Source organism: Phycodurus eques, chromosome 16 (genome assembly GCF_024500275.1).
Source record: "Phycodurus eques isolate BA_2022a chromosome 16, UOR_Pequ_1.1, whole genome shotgun sequence".
In the NCBI taxonomy this organism is placed as follows: Eukaryota; Metazoa; Chordata; class Actinopteri; order Syngnathiformes; family Syngnathidae; genus Phycodurus; species Phycodurus eques.
Window position 1 is genome coordinate 17778110 of NC_084540.1, and position 17116 is coordinate 17795225.

The 17116-nt window shown below is 41.3% G+C and overlaps 2 protein-coding genes across 4 annotated transcripts in view; both read left to right on the forward strand.

Moving 5' to 3' along the window:
- pde4a (phosphodiesterase 4A, cAMP-specific) overlaps positions 1-6883 on the forward strand; it is a 55541-nt gene extending 48658 nt beyond the window's left edge. For all 3 annotated transcript variants that reach the window (XM_061701369.1, XM_061701370.1, XM_061701371.1), the window contains 2 exons: positions 1496-1678; positions 2796-6883. In XM_061701369.1, the coding sequence (XP_061557353.1) occupies positions 1496-1678; positions 2796-3308 (696 nt within the window). In that variant the 3' untranslated portion in view covers positions 3309-6883. The remainder of the gene's footprint in view (positions 1-1495; positions 1679-2795) is intronic.
- A 677-nt stretch (positions 6884-7560) lies between these two features.
- Positions 7561-14872, forward strand: prkcsh (protein kinase C substrate 80K-H). Its single transcript, XM_061701373.1, has 18 exons — positions 7561-7640; positions 7780-7894; positions 8579-8695; positions 8768-8863; positions 8968-9025; positions 9408-9525; positions 9687-9816; positions 9903-9987; positions 10153-10231; positions 10765-10848; positions 10934-11104; positions 11185-11272; positions 12247-12316; positions 13113-13202; positions 13290-13364; positions 13435-13534; positions 13605-13764; positions 14781-14872. The coding sequence occupies exons 2-17, from the start codon at positions 7798-7800 to the stop codon at positions 13749-13751; spliced, it is 1605 nt and encodes a 534-aa protein (XP_061557357.1). The 5' UTR covers positions 7561-7640; positions 7780-7797; the 3' UTR covers positions 13752-13764; positions 14781-14872.
- Positions 14873-17116: the final 2244 nt, after the last annotated feature.

The following is a 17116-nucleotide window of genomic DNA, read 5'->3' on the forward strand; positions in this document are numbered from 1 at the left end:
CCAAGGTGGATAGTTGACCATTCCTAAAAGTAGGTCAGGTTACGTGTGTATTACCCAGTTAGATCTATCAAGCGAAGGGTTCTGAGAATCCAAGTGGGCCTGGTTCAAGGCAACATGGTTAAAAAGTGTTGTAAAGTGATTAAAGGGGATATATTATGACAAAGGCAGCAAAGTGGGTCAGTGCTTCGCAGATCTGAATGACAGTTCTGAGGTCGGGGTTCGAGTCCAGGCCCTGGCCTTCTGGTTGGGAGTTTTCATGTTCTAATTTTTGCTTTTTTTTTTTGTTTTCTCCACATTTCATCCCACATTCCAAAAACCTCCACGTTAGAGTTATTGAAGTCTGGAAATTGTCCATAGCTGTAAATGTGAGTTCTTGTCTGTCTATATGTGCCCTGCGATTGGCTGGTGAACAAGTTCTGGCTCAAAGTGAGCTGGGAGAGGCTCCAGCTTAGCCGCAACTCTAATGAGGTCAAGCACTATAGAAAATGGATGAATATGAAGTAAAATTGACTTTTGAATTGCTTGTATACAAATAGTTAGGTCTCTGGAGCACCTGCCCACCCATCATGTGGGAAATTAAACAACAGAGTAAACATTTCGTGAGCTGCCCATTTCTGAAAGTGTGTCTGAAAGCAAATCATTCAGAATAATCTTTTCTGATTTTACACAAATCTCCGCCAATGACCTGTGGGCTAGGCTGGGTGAGAGCAGAGCCATTTTCAAGCAACGGACGGCCTACACGGAAGCAGCAGTCAAATGTCAGCTGTCAAATGTTTGGCAAAGTTGTCGAGTGTTTTCTTATCATTACAGTGCATTACTTTTTGTACAAAACCCTTCTAAACTACTAACTAAACAGGTTTTGATTTACTGAACTGCAGAGAATGTCCAGGCTATTCTTAGTGGGAAAGCCAATACTACAAATGCATTTTTATAATAATACGGTACATATTAAATACAATATTTTTCGGTTTTGTATTGCAAGAGAATAAAGAGGCAAAGGTGATGGCGTATTTTCCAATGCAGTGTTCCCCCACTATAATCACGGTTCATTGTTTGCTATCCCACTATATAACGTTATTAAGCAATCTTCTTTTTTTTTAAGGGGTTTTTACAGTACAGCGAACGCCTGCTTATTCGCGGTTCGGCATTTGCAAATTATTCACACATTTTCTGGGGGGAACATATCCTCCATTATTCACTATATACTTGTACTATGCTTACTTACTGTAATGCCCTCACATATGGGAAAGGAGAGTCACTGCACTTTTCAGCCAATTATAGAATGCCAGGCGAACAGTCAAACACAAACATAAGCAATAAACACGCTCAGGCAGGATCTGCTGTCGGCCACAGCTCACACCCAGACACTCGCGAGCAGACTCGTCGACATTACATGCCGTGTCCGTTTGTGTTGCAACATACTGTAGCTTCATTGAAACTGATGACTTCCCCACCAATTAACAGGGAGCCGACGTTTTCGACTGTGTCCGTGCAGGTGTTGAGGAACATGGTGCACTGCGCCGACCTGAGCAATCCCACCAAGCCTCTGGCCGTGTATCGACAATGGACGGAGAGAATCATGCAGGAGTTCTTCAGGCAAGGCGACAAGGAGAGGGAGCGAGGGATGGAGATTAGTCCCATGTGCGACAAGCACACAGCCTCCGTGGAAAAGAGTCAGGTAAACCAAATCGTCCTTAATGCAGTCCGACTGTTTGTGTGTGGGTATGGATTTCGGCATCGCTGCACAGATGGTACATGGTGTGCATGCTGGGGTGTCTTACTACAAGCGGTACTGTACAGAGAGCGATCAGTCATCGGGGATGGCAGTAGTCATCCTCCTACATTGTTAATGCTCATTTGTAAGAGTCCCGATGACAGAATCGCATTGGCTTGAGACTTTGTCCCTAAACAGTAGCAGCTTTTAAAAAGTCTCAATCTAAATAAAAACACATTTGCATGCCCAGGTAGCAGGTGGCGCTATATAATATTGCAATCAAAATTCTGAAGAAAGTCATTCCCGAAGGTTTTGAAGTGTCTTTAATGTGTTTGCCCATCTGCTTCTTAGTTAGCTCGCCGGAGAGGTGGTGCTATTTTGATTCTATGGCGGCGCGTACCATTGATGTCATCGTGACCCTCAGGGCAAAAGTAAAGTCCTGGGGCCACATTTATCAAAGAGTGGGAAATTTAGAATGCATGTAAGTACATAAAAATCAGTGTGTTATGAGTGTTGATAAATCCCACCTGTTCTAAACTCGCCCACGTCGAGCCTCATTTGGCAAGCCGACCTGGGCCAAATATTTGTGGCTGGCAAGCACGTACCTCGGGTCAAAAGCTTGCAACATGGTGATTAATCTTTGCTTTTGCGATGTATCAACGGGCACCATGTTTTTGGCAATGTTCAGTGTTCCGTGATTGCCTTCTGCCCGGCTCCTTTTTCGTTGTGTACAAAGCAATGTGAAAAGGATTCCGCTCATGCCCCTTTTCAACAAATGTTTAGGCCTGTCGATATTGGTCAAGTGTTTTTTTGGTGTTTTGTTTTTGCGTAAACCTACAGGCTAACAACAAACAAACGACACAACACCTTGTGTTTCGTGGCCTAAACTAGTGATTCCCAACCAAACCAATTTGTGATTAAATTGAAATGAGATCATCATTATTCAGTGTATATACTGTTTGTGAATTTTTTATTTAGTGGTGTGCCATGAGATATATTTTTTTTATGTAAAATATGTGCCTTGGCTCAATAAAAGTAGGAAAACACTGGCCTAAAAATTATGTATCCCATCTGCCTGTAGGTGGGCTTCATCGACTACATCGTCCACCCTCTGTGGGAGACCTGGGGGGACCTGGTGCACCCCGACGCCCAGGACATCCTGGACACTCTGGAGGACAACAGGGATTGGTACCAGAGTACCATCCCGCAGAGCCCGTCCCCTCCTCCCGTGAGCCAGGACAAGGAGCTCAACGCCTGCGTGGACAAGTTCCAGTTCGAACTCACCATAGACGACGGCTCTCAAGCGGAGTGCGACGAGGGCGACGCCGCGCCGTGCCCCAACCACGTGGAACAAGACGGCCACGAAGGAGCCAAGGAGGACGAACAGGAGGACGTCCTGGCTGAAGAAGAGGAGGAGGAGATCGAGGACATCATCGAGGAGGAGGAGGACGACGAGGAGGTGGCGATGGAGGAAGAGGAGCAGGGCGAGGAGCTGAAAGGCGAGCTGGAGTCCGAGTCGAAGAGGGAGAGACTTTCTGACACGAGTCCTGTAGAGGAAGAGGAGGATTCTTCTTCGCAAGCTGACGACACATGAGTGTCGCTCTTTGTATCACGGAGCCCTCCTCACGTGCGCATGTGATCTTTTTTCATCCTTTCACATGGCCAAACCAAGAACAACAACATTAATAACAAGACTTTAGTGACAATACAGACCTTTAAATCTATTTTTCAAAAAGGGAATCAAGCGAAGTTCATCACACAGCAACTGTAGATGCGAAGTAGTGAGCATTGGACAGGATAGTGTAGCACTCTGGGACTGGAATGCACACAAATAAACACACACAAAGTCATTTTGAATGCAACGATGCAATGTGTGCACGTGTGCATATATGCAGAATAAATGAGCATTGCGGCACCCCCTCCTCCACCACATGGGCTGCTGTTTTCCTGCAAACACACACTTGACTGTATGTTTGTATGTGTGCATTTACGCAAGGGATCGCTAACAATGATTCTTTTCTTTTTTGTTTTGTTTTGGAAAAAGCCATCTCTTAATGGAGTGTTTAGTCCCTATTAGCAATTCATGTTCAGTAGAATCCCTACAGGAACTGTTCTCCTCAGCAAAGCGAGCAACTTTAATCTTTTTTTTCCATTTCTGTCGGAAAAGAAAAATAAGGAAGTTGGATGTCGGTGGGGGAATATGGACGTCTTGGGGCCATCTGGGTCCCGTACCCCTTTACGAGGAGAGCGCTTAGCTAGAAGATGGCTCTGTGCCTTTTTGACTCACCAGCCTCCCTGAATGGAGAGCTGCGGTGAAGCAATGCATTGTGGGTCAAGAGTTGTGTGCGCGCGCGTGTGCATTTTGTTCCCTCTTTCGATTGTCTCTCGTGGAAGCTACTGTCCATGCTATTGTGGTGTGTCTGTGGTGACATGTTTTAAGCTGTCAAGTCTTCCTTTGTTGCTCTTCTGCTGGTATAACAGAGCAATCACCACTATTACCAACTCTCATTTCTTTCCTACAATAAGCCATGTGATGCTTCGGCGCATACGTTTTGCCTTTACTTTCTTTTTAACAGTGGGAGGATGGTGGGGTGGGAATGTTATGAGATCAGCGGATCAATTTCGCGCCACGCCCACTCAGTCTGTGTGTTTATGTCCTCATACGATGATCACCAAAGTAGATAAGTGCGGATTATGGGAAAAGAAAATCAGGAATGTTGGTCTGGAAATTCCAAATAGATCATTTTTTATGCCAGACCACTTCCGCTCTGTCGCCTCACTTCCCTCCGTGATAAAATATTATCAATCCCACTTTACCTTATTTATTCACAGGGAGTGAAGATAATTCCAGGCAAAAGTGGTCACTGTGAAAGGGTCTATTGTCCTTATTATGTTTTTGTTTTTTTTTGCCTTAATGTCAGAGGCAGCATTCATACTTGCCGCTATATGTAGAGGAATATAGCAGATATCCTACTATATTTATATTATGTCTGTATGCTTGTTTCATTGTATTGGTCAATTATTTACAGTATGTTGTGGCTGTGCTCTGACCAACATAAAGAATGTGTTTTTGTTGTTGTTAAAATCACTCCATTGCAGCTACCACGCAGATAGAATAATGGTGTTGCAGTTTAGTGAGCATTTAGGCGGGGTACACACATACCAATAATCGGTCCGTATTGACCTTTTTTTTCTCCTCCTTTCTGATCAAAGTCTGCAAAGGCCCAATTCATAAAGATGATAGTGACTGATTATCCTGTGCAGCGGGATACGTTAAGAGTGACATTTCCTCCCCCAACTGCTATGAAAATGATGGCATCTGACAATCGGAAATGTTAAACCTGTTCAATATTTACAATCTCGGACTCTGTGATCGTTACGTGAAACGGAGCCAAAGCCAATCAGGAGGCGAACTGTTGCCAGACACAAACGGAGGAGCAATTGGTTATGTTGAATGTTTGTATAATGTGTCTCACAGGTCATTCACCACAATAAAAATGGCAAGAGGAAGAGGTTGCCACTGCAATGTAGTTACCAGATTAGCTAACGGTCTAGCTTCTTCTATTTCGTCTTTGTTTTTCCATCAGTCTGGATGTCCTGCGGCTCCATACTGCTCTCACAGGTCAGTCTTGGTACTACAACAGACTTCTGGTTTGGGGGAGGAGACGTCGTTATGTGTGTTGCGTTGGTCTTCTTGTGTGCACCACTATAACAGCAGTATGAACACATACCTTTTCCCCCTGTCATGTGTGGGTTCTCTCACATTTTAAAAATCCGATAAGATGTCAAAAATCGGCACGTGTGTACCCTGCTCTTGAATGACTTATTTGTAGTTGGCCGACAGCGTGGGAGGACAAGAACAAATCGAAATATTGTTCAATGTATCATTGTCCACTTTATTTTTTATTTTTTATAAGCTGGTGTCATTTTCACAGTGTAAAAAGCAAAAGAACGACGATGAAAAGTGGTGAGAGAGCCAGGTTCTGCGGGTCAGCAACCGAACTCTTCGTTGTGTGTGCGTGTGTGTGTGTGTGTGTGTGTGTGTGTGTGTGAGAGACCACGGGACTATGGAATGACAAGCATCAACACAACATTCCCATATGCACTGGCCAGTTCACTTAAAAGCTATTGTTTTCTTTATTGGTGGCTTTTTTGTGTGATGTCATGAAGCTATATATAAAAAAAATTAATTGCCATACAAACACGATACTGTAGCAAATTGTTTCTTATTAATAAGAATATTATTCAGTGGATTGACTGCTGCCATTGTTTTTAAAAATAATGATAAAGAAAAGCACGGAACGTGTGTTTTCTTTGAACAGTTTGTGTACAGTTTATTTTTATATCATTACAGTGGCTGGTGGGTGTAAAAAACAAAAACACATGTTGATATAGCTTGTAAGCGTAATCACTCTTGTATATAATGTAATATTCCATTGTAAATGATCAATTGAACTGTACAAACACACTGCAGGCCACAACCTTCACCTCTTCAGTATGTTCTAGTTTGCCTGTACTGTCACCTCTTTGTTGTTCAAATATATGTGTACCAGCACTTTATTTCACCAGGCTCTGAGGGAGAGTTTCAAGTCGTGTGTAAGTGTGTGAGTGTGTGTTCTGTGCTGGGGAGGGGGTTGCTGTTAACGATGATGATGATGACGTTCCACTGGGCCAAATCACAAAGCCTCATTGTACCCTACAGAGTCAAAATGAGCCATTCGCTTATCGACTGTCCACGTGAGATTGAATTCACTTGACTTATGAAGTCCAAACCTGAGCGGCTAGCGACAGTAGTAGTCACGCGGGATGTGACACATTTTAGAGATAAGAAGTGTGTCCTTATCTATCTACCATTTCTAGCACTATCACCTCCTCTTGTTTCTTAGTAACTTTAACTAGCCTGCCTGTCAGGTTGGAGCGATGCAGACTGATTCCCTCTAACAGTATTTTTATTAGCTTTAATTCACGTGTGTGTGTGTTTTCACAAAAGCGTGACAAATTACATTAGGGGGTAAAACAACATGAAATGATTGTCATATTTGTAAATTAACTCACTGTAACGAGTAAAATGTCTCTGAGTTATTTTTTATTATATTATTTTTATGAAAGGGTTTTCCTCTTAAAAGAGCCGAGGTGTCATTTTGTGAATAAATGCATTTACTAAGCAAATACCAATATATATATATATATATGTATGTGTGTGTGTGTGTGTGTGTGTGTGTGTGTGTGTGTGTGTGTATATATATATATATATATATATATATATATATATATATATATATATATATATATATATATATATATATATATATATATATATGATAGTATATGAGCTTTTTTTTTTTCACTGTTCGGTACTGTAAAGTGTGTTAGAAATACAATAAAGGTCGATTTTTATATTACATGGTACTTTTGAATGTAGTTTGTTTGGTCTATAATGGCAAAAATACTGTGCAATATTACAAACAACATACTGTTACATTAATGTAGGCTACTATGTAAGCATAGTATATTACAGTATATATCAGGATGTAAAAACATTCCAATATGAATAATGGTGGTATTGTCATTAAACATTTTGAAGACTACGGAGATATTTGTAATTTGACCATTTCAAATCATAACCCAGATAAACCATGATAAAACTCAGGCACGAGATGGCTGCAGCGTCTTAAATGACAGCGTTCTTAGCCAATCGGTATGTACCATACGTAAACGACGAATCAATGAAACGGCAAGCTGATTGCACCATGTTTAACCAATCTACATTAGCCCTGGAAAGATCAACCAATCATATGCTTGCAAAATACAGTTTGGTGGGGCCGTGCGCATGTGCACTGCGTCACTACGGAACTGAAGCGCGAGGTCAGGATACAAGTAGCCATTAGCTTATCTTTCTCGAGCGAAAGAGAAGTCAACGTTCCGGGTAAGTTTGCCTTTTTAAATACATTTTTCGTACGTTAAGACGTATTCGGTTAAAGCCACAAGAGTCTAACCGTTTATTTGGTTTAAAATATCGATAGTTTTTAGCGTTTTTTTTAATGGTCCCGTTGTGTGTTCGGCAGAGAGCAAAGGCGTTAATTATGGCGATGGCCTGCCAGAGCTTCATCCCTCTGCTGTTCCTGAGTGCGGCAGTCTCGGCCGTGGAAGTTCAGCGCCCCCGTGGTGTCCCCCTGTCAAGTGAGATAGGATTTGTGTACAGCGCTCCCTTGACTTGCGAGTTTTAAGTCGTTCCGTGGCAATGCTTGTAGTTCAATCATTCGTATCTCAAATGAACATTCCCCATTGAAATGTATGGAAATGGAATTAATCTGTTGCAGTTCCCCAAAAAACGTATATATATTTATATATTTTTGTATCATGTTTTTAAATTGTTTTTTTTTTTATTTTTAAATGTTTTAAAATAGAAAATAGTAATGTACAGTATTGTACTGTTTAAACCCATTTTTTCATCCCTTTCATCTACAGGTAGTTTCAGTGAAAAGTTGAGAACCAAAATGCTCATGTTTTTCTTTGATTTCAAGCATTCAAGTTAGATATCCTCCACTTATTCTTCCCAATACTCACTTTCCTGGAAGCCATCGAAAAAAGGCAGTTTCAAAGCAACCTGTACTTTGACTGCATGGTAACTACGTGAACTGTTGGGGGCCGGACACTGTGAAGTTCACGACTTCATCGAGTGGAGGTGTCCCTGAAGTTCACTCGTAAGTTCAGTTTTTGCTGCAGACACAAAGCAAAAAAACTGACCCAACGCTAGCTCTTGATTCGAAAAACTGCACTCGTAAGTCAAGGTACCAGGTGCAATAAGACTTTTAGTCTGTCAATGTTTGTAATTGGAAATTGGTATATTCCATTGTCCAACAGAAAAGCACTTCTACGTGGAGGGGAAACCGTTTACCTGCTTGGATGGTTCCCGCACGATTCCCTTTGACAGGGTCAATGATGACTACTGTGACTGTCAGGATGGTTCGGATGAGCCAGGTTTGTTCACCCGACAGCCTCCATCCCTTCCAAATCGCATCTGATACAGCACACCCATTTGTTCGCTTGCAGGAACTCCGGCTTGCCCCAATGGCAGCTTCCATTGCACTAACGCGGGTCATCGACCAGTCTTTATCCCATCGTCCCGCATCAATGATGGCGTATGCGGTAAGGTCACTTCTTTCCTTTATTTTATTTTTATTTTTTTAATTTGAAACAATCAACATTGATGTTGTCAGGATTTATATTTAATGTAAATGTGCCCTTTACAGACTGCTGTGATGCAACTGATGAGTTCAACAGCGGTGCGAGCTGCCCAAACACTTGCAGGTAAGTGTGACTACACAGGTCACAACGTACAACCCCAATTCCAATGAAGTTGGGACGTTGTGTTAAACCTAAATAAAAACAGAGTACAATGATTTCCAAATCATGTTTAACCTATATTTAATTGAATACACTACAAAGACAAGATATTTAATGTTCAAACTGATGTTTGAACATTAAATTGAACATGCTTATTAAAAAGATAAGCATGTTCAAAATGCTTATGTTTGTCCCAATTGTCAAAATGCTTATGTTTGTCCCAATTGTCGGTATGTTTGTTAGGCTATTTAGGTATAACTGCACAGTTTGTCAATTCCTTTATAACAAATGGATAAATAGGTTTTTCAGAAGTCCCGCAATTAAAAATTCTCTTCTCTAATCATAGGGAGTTGGGGCGCAAGGAGAAAGAGAGTCTGCAAAAGCTGGCTGAGATTGCAAAGGAGGGCTTTCTTCTCAAACAGCAACTCATTCAGGAGGCTAAGAGGGGTCTGGAGGAAAAGAAGGTGTGGATGAAAATTAAAGTCCAAGGAGCTCCTCAAACTGTGGAAATTTCATTTTTATAACCGAATTACAACTCTCCTGTGACAAAGCACATAGCTAATGTATTTCTCATTTAGTTAACACATCATTATGTTTGATTAAATGCGCTTATTTGCCCCGACAGGCCAAAGTATTAGAACTCGAGGCCAGTAAGAAACAACTGGAGGAGATGGTGGAGGCTCTGAGAACGGTGAAGGAGACGGCAGAGGAGCCCGAGAAAGAAGCTAAAGAGCGCCATCTCAAGGCTTGGGAAGGTAAGTAGACCTGTCCCAATGGGGCAGCTTTTCAATTCACGTGGAAGTCACTATTCACATATTGAATGTAATAATTGTTGGTGCAGATCAAAAGGCTGCAGTACACGCTGAGAAGGACAAGGCTCGAATGGTTGAAGTGTTTCTCGAACTGGATGATGATGGCGATGGCTTGTGCGTATCTACACCCAAATCATAGATGACTCAAAGAATAATACTCTTTATATTCAGTGTAGTTGTTTTGACTCATGCAGTTGCCTCCTATATGTGTATGAATTTATGGTTTCGTAAGATTACCCTTTGCTGGTTTGGTTTACTAATAAAGTGCGTTGATTTCAGTATCTCCCTGCCTGAACTTCAGACCCACAGTGAGCTTGATACAGATTCAGATGGTTCTTTCACTGAAACAGAGGCTCAGGTAAAAGCACTAGTTTAGAACTGATTTGTTTTTGTTTTTATTTGAGACCAAATGCATGACAAGCGAAACATGGGCAAGTGTGTTCTTACTACTCTTTTGTTGTGTGGTGTCCTCAAGATGACCAACAGAGTACATCACACACGTGGTACCAAGATTGACCTTAGAGGTGCCACAGGGTGTCCCGACTGCTAGTTAATACAAAGAAGAAAGAGAATAGTAATAGTAGTGGTAGTAATCGTAGTAGTAGCAATGGAAGATGCTTGACTAATTGGCGGCGTATCTGGTAACTACATTGCAGTTACATAGTTTTCTCCTTATCATTATTATTCTGGTGAATGACTTGTGAGACACGTTATACACTCAACACAACAAGTTGCTCCTGAATTTGTGTCTGGCCTAAAACCGCTCAGAACAACTGACAAGCAATTTAATGATGCAACATGTTAAATGTGTTCAGTAATTTAACTCAAAGAAAGCCTTCATTGAAAGCCCCCTGACAGTTAACATCACGTTTGTCTTTGAATTGCGCACAGGCCCTTTTGGGAGGCGTGGACAAAGCGGATGCGGCAGCGTTCGAGGCCGTCTGGAAGGACGTCAAAGAGAAATACATCTCCGAGGTAAAACGTCGCTACAACCTCCCCGATGGCGCACTCTGTCCGTACGAGGCTCAAGTCCCATAATGTGGACCTTTCTTGGCGTCAGGCCCAAGCGCCGGTGGAGACGCCGCACGAGGAGATGAGGGAGCCGCTCACCGACAATGACTCTGAACATTACTCTGAGGGGGAACTCCCAGAGGAAGATGATGAGGATGATCAGGAGGAGGCTGATGAAGAGGAGGAAGATGATGACGATTCAGATGAAGCAGACTACATTGTACACTTTTGGAGCTTGTTCTCTATGTGTGGAAAAGTTCCTATGACTCAACACCTTGTGTCTGTGTGCTCGTCACACAGAGTCCTCCCGCGGTACAAGAAAAGAAGGATGACGAGGACGAGGGGACCATGCCGCCCTACGATGAAGAAACGCAGAACCTCATTGATGGCAAGTGCCGCTATGACTCAGCTATGACGAATCACTTGCACGTAAAATCCACACGTCAATGCATACCTAAATATAAATTCCCGATTGATCGTAGCGTCTTAAGTGTGTGCGTGTTGTTTGACTCATGCCAAAAATGTGCCTTTAAAAGTTCAAACCATCATCGCGTGCGGCTTCTACAAATCTCGTGAGACTTAAGCATAGTTAGCGTTCAGTGTTTGTGCTTTTCCCATTAACTTTTTTTTTTCTTTGTTTTGTTTTTTTGTGATGACACCAAGAAAAACATGCTGATAACCATAGGACCAGAAAAGTACAAAATAGACATAATTTAAGCGGGTAGATCCTTATGAAAATGTAATTATTATACATTACTCAACACTTGTTTCCAGCAACACTTTCCGTTATGTTTCTGGCATGTCTTCAAAGGAGGGAGTGGTTTTACAGTATTTTCAAATAATTTGACAGCGATGTGGCACGGTGGGTTAGTAGTGATCAGCACGTCTGCCACACAGTTCTGAGGTCCAGATTTTGAATCTTTGCTCCGGCCTTAATATTTGGAAGTTGCATGTTCTCTCTGTGCTTGTCCCCCCCCCACCCCCGGCTTCCTCTGACATTCAAGTATCAATGTAAGTACTACTCACGAAAGGTTTGGGTGACTTTTGCTTGAAATTTCTGGATGAACCTAAAATGGCACTATAACACAACAAACCTATAAAATCATTTGAAGAAGTATCACGAAGTAATCATGTGCAAAGCATGAAAATGCCAGCGGCGTCTGGACAGCATGCCGCTGCTGCCAGCAGCGGCGGGAGTAGTCTGTACGTCTGACGACACTTGTACTTGAAATGCCCGAGTACTCGTTGCAGCCCCGATTTGATCTCATTAGACTGTGGAGGCGTACCTAACATTGTGGACATGTGTGCATTAAATTCCTCGTAAAGGCCTAGTAATTGAATCCAGCGTGTTTGCTTTGCTAGCTGCCCAGAAGGCGAGGGAACAGTTTGATGAGGGTGAGCGAGCTCTCCGGGAACTGGATGATCAGATGAAGTAAGTACTGCACTCTGAATGCGACTGACGTCTTTTCCAGTAATGCAAATGTTCTTTTTGTGACACGTCAGGCTGGCTTTCCACTGCAGCTCCAAGAGCTCCCTTCCAATTCAATGCCTCTGTCAGTTTTTTGCGGGCAGTCTACTTCCATGTACATTTCAACTGGCGCATATCCGATTACGGATTTGTTTACACTGACGGAACACGTGAAACAATCATGCGCAGGTGCCCAAATTGTACATAAATAACTCCACAAGTGCCAACAACAGGCAACCACAACACAGAAGTAAACAATAATACATTAGTAATAATACAATTGCATTATATTAAACACCCTACATTGGATATTTCACAAACACATTTCCCATGTCTTTGGGAGATTTTGTGATAGTCCTAGAGACCAAGGAACATTTTGGCCATCATTCCAAAAGGGAATTTTCGGGCACAAACCCAACACTGCTCATCACCAAAAAAAACACCGTACCTACAGTGAAGCATGAGTGGTGGGCTGGCGCGTACACATCGATGACATCAAGATGGCATTGACTGGTTATGTCTGATCTGTGCGTTTACGCCGCACTTGCACTGGCATATATCCAATGTTTATCCACATTTCAAAGAGGCCTGATATAGCTGATTCCACAATTTTATTTTTTCCCCTCCCCTCCTGTTTATGCTGCCACGACGGAAATCCCAATTGTTCATTTGATAGTAAAAAATCTGGACCGTGTCACTTAAATTGTGTGTCCAGCCTGATTCCACCTCACTAAAGCTGACAATGTGGATTCCTTTGCAGGAACCTTGAAAAGGAAACATCCTCAGACTTTGGACCCAGTGCTGAGTTTGCTTACCTCTACAGCCAGTGCTACGACCTAATTACTAGCGAGTATGTGCCAATTTGGTGTATTTATTTATTTTCAAATTTTTTTTGGCTGGGGTTATTTGGTGTGAACAACTTTCTTTGTGTTCTCAGGTACATCTACCGGCTCTGCCCATTCAATCGAGTATCCCAGAAACCAAAGCACGGCGGCTCGGAGACCAGCTTAGGGTAATGCAAAATGTCCTGCGTTGAACACTTGGCTCGTGCCTTGGCGTCTCATGAATGATTTTGTGCTCAGGTCCTGGGGTCATTGGGACGGTCCCGAGGGTAACGTCTACGCCGTAATGAAGTACGAGAATGGAATGGGATGCTGGCAAGGCCCCAACAGATCCACCACGGTATGTCTTTGTCGGCGCTCTCAAAAAAGAAGAAAAAGCATGTGATACAAGTTTTGGGTTTGTCTTGCAGGTTAAGCTAAAATGTGGGCAAGAGACGGCGGTGATATCCACAACGGAACCCAGTCGCTGCGAGTACTTGATGGAGTTCACTACTCCCGCCCTCTGCCAGGACCCCAATACCCTGGACCCCATGCTGCATAAGCATACCGAACTTTAAACCCCCTCTGCTCGTGAGTAATATTTAAATATAGAAGTCATTCCATACGATAATGCATGCACTGCAGTGTTTGGCTTTACACGTTTTACTGGTAACCTATTCAAAATCTGTTCTGTAAACTCGATTCTTAACCACAAAGCTCGGAATTAAAATAAAATGATGTCGCAGTGGACATGGTTACGCAACAATATAGCGTGTCTCAGCATTTGATGGCGAGGTAATGGGTCGGTGTGCCGTTATCGCTCGCTCGCTCGCTCGCTCTCTCTGTGTGAAGAACGGGCAGGACCGCATCAGAGGCAAGGTAATGGCATCTTCCTAAGAATTCATTACGTTTAATAGAGGCACAAAAGTTCATGAAATGTGACAGTTTAATGACATGGTGTTGGATAGTATCATTTGGCAGCGTTGAAATGCTGCACTGCAGTTTCTGAAGCCCAAGTTGTCTATGCTAACTACAGTATACTAAAATACTGCATGCATACTCATTTCTTTTGATGTTGTAACATCATAGCAGCATGTTTAGTGTTCTCACAAGAATTTTGTAGGAAAATGTACAAAAGTCGACCATAATTTATTATGGGATTAGCGCCACTGCTTTTGTATGTAGTTTGGCTATATGAGCACAAATCATCCCTAATTTTCATTTAGTAGGGAAAAAATGTATTATACAAAGGCATGTTTAAGATAATCCGAGTGTCACATTTCCACAAAATCTTACTAAATTCTGAGAGAATCTCGTCAGTTTCAGTGTCTCATTCATTGATTCAGAACATTTCTGTTCTTCATAATTGAATATATATTAGGCTGCTTTAATGTTTTTTCCTTGCTGATGGTGTTGCTGTTGTTGTCCTTACTGGTCTAAATCTCACATCATAATATGATGTAAATGCTGACCTTACAATAGCATACAAAATGGCCACGTTGCTGGTTAGCGCTTAGTCCTCGGAAATTCAAACCTACAGGGGTTTGACACCCGACTAAGCGACAACAAGGAGTGCCAAAGTGAACGTGTTTGTGCCCCTCTCGCAGGTTGTTCACCAGGGACCACGTAGCCACGGCAACAGGAATCACGAGGCGCCACTGCACTATTTCATTGTTAAATAAAAAAATTAATGCTTTTACCTGTTTGTGGTCTTTGTTTTTCAACTTTGCGTCTATAAAAATAATGTCAAATGTCTTACAGAGTTGTGGTTCAGTTGTCTTCTGATTCATAATTCTTGTAATAATCTGAGGCTTTTTTGGGGGGGGGGGGGGCGTGTTTTTGACGTGATGAAGGTTCAACTGCATATGTCATAGAGACTGGTAATAATTTAACTCTAACATCTTGTAATTGAGAGTGACAGTTTAGTGTCTTCAGTTGACAAAATGGGGACCACTCCTTTTTAAGTTTTACAATTTTAATACTTGTTTATATACTTAATGAAATTGTGTATAAATTGAAACTGGCCAATATACCTTTATAGTATTGATTTTATTTTATTATTATTTTTTTTGCTGTTTTCAAAGTAATCTAGGTGCAACTTGTAATATCTTAATGTAATTATTTTTCTTTATATGAATAAACGGTAGCATCTTGTCGTAAATGCGAAAATGACAATAAATAATATTTGTTCAGTCAACAAAATGGGGCCCACTCATATTTGTAACTTTTATTTTTTCTGGCATGTAAAGTACAAATAATTAAACAATTCCATGAAAAAGTCTTCAAGCGTCTTCAGCTGAAATCCCAGTAGTAAATATCCTAAACTAAACTGAAAGGTTTTACTTGAATTTTTTTTGTTTTGTTTCTCATTGCTCGTTTGGTCATGTCTGGAAGTATGTATGAGTGTTTGTATTCCACTACTTTTGATCGTTTTCACCTTTTTTTTTTTTTTTTCTCGATTTTGTTCTACCGTTCCAGGAAAAATGTAAGAAAAAACATCACTAATAATAATATACTGCGTCCCCTCTAAATAAATAAATAGACACAAAATACAGTTGGTTGAGAAACATAAGAACCACTCGCCCCTTCAAACAACAAGAGCTTCCTGCTGCTTGTCATTCATCAGCAATAACCAAGCTCTTGACTCGCTTCCCTGCTCATTTTTGGCCAAAAACAAAACATTCTGCTTGCACAAATTGATGTAGCAGTTGTTTATAAATACTCCCTAATGTCCCCATTTTAGAGAAGCATGAACAGGAAAGCATCTTGTGAGGGACAACCCCACCCCCATCTTCTGGATCAATGCCCAAAGTGAAATTGGGGGGGGGGGGCTGTCCCTTGTCTCAGGGGTTGGCTGAGTGGTTGAAAAAAAACAAAAAAACAAGACTGTGATTAGGTTAAATAATTAAGAGGATTTTTCATTTGAACAAGACAAACAGAACACAGGCAGTAAAGGCATAACATCTAGCACACAGCATGTATGTTTATACACTTCAATTAGTTAAATATAGCAGTGCATTCTTTGACTATGGAGAACGTTTTCCAAATCAAAACTTCTAGAGTTGTTTTTTTCTAGTTGTCCCCCCGTATTTTTTTTTCTTTCCCAAGAAACGAAATGGTGTAACCACAATTTTGGCAAAAAACGTAAAAATCTTTTAACCTTGCAAATATAACGAAATAAACCATAAATATACACAAAACATACTTTATACGAGGCAATAATAATAATAATAATAATAAATAGTTTTTAAGTTAACAATAAGTTAAAACTACAAGCTTAAAGTCGCCCAAATAATACAAGTTTGTTGGCGCTATTTTGAATTTTTTCTGTTTAAATTATTTTTATGTTGCAACAAAAGCTACCACAGACTTTTACAAACACAATCGAACACAGTTTGATTGAACGAAAAGAATCTAACTAAGTCTAAAATCGGCATATCACTTTAAAAAACTGCAACTAATCAGATAATGGAGGAAAAAGAAAAAACCGTACCCAATCAATGTAACCAAACATAATCTTGACCCATATGTGTTCTCTATGGCAACATCAACAACACAAATACACTCATTTAACAAGTGAGTCCTGATATGCAATTGAAATCAATAAATTACAAGAGGAAAAAAAAAGATATTCAGTCGACATGGGCTAAAAAATGATGATCTATTAGACAGTATTCCTTTCAAGGTCACTGAGGATTGCTCTATTCGGTCGGAGCGTTTGAGCTTGCATGGTCAGAGCACAAATTAGGGGGCTGAGGAGGTCGTTATGGAAATTTACAGATCAGAGCTCTCGTTTGAGTTCTCCTAACGAGCCGGCTCATCCGAGCGCCGTTGGTCGTCTGATCTCGTTTCACTTTTTTGTTCCTGTCGCTATTCCGCAAACCTTTTCAGTGTGACGTTTAATTTCTTTTTTAAAAAATATATATCATTTGTTCTCAGTCAA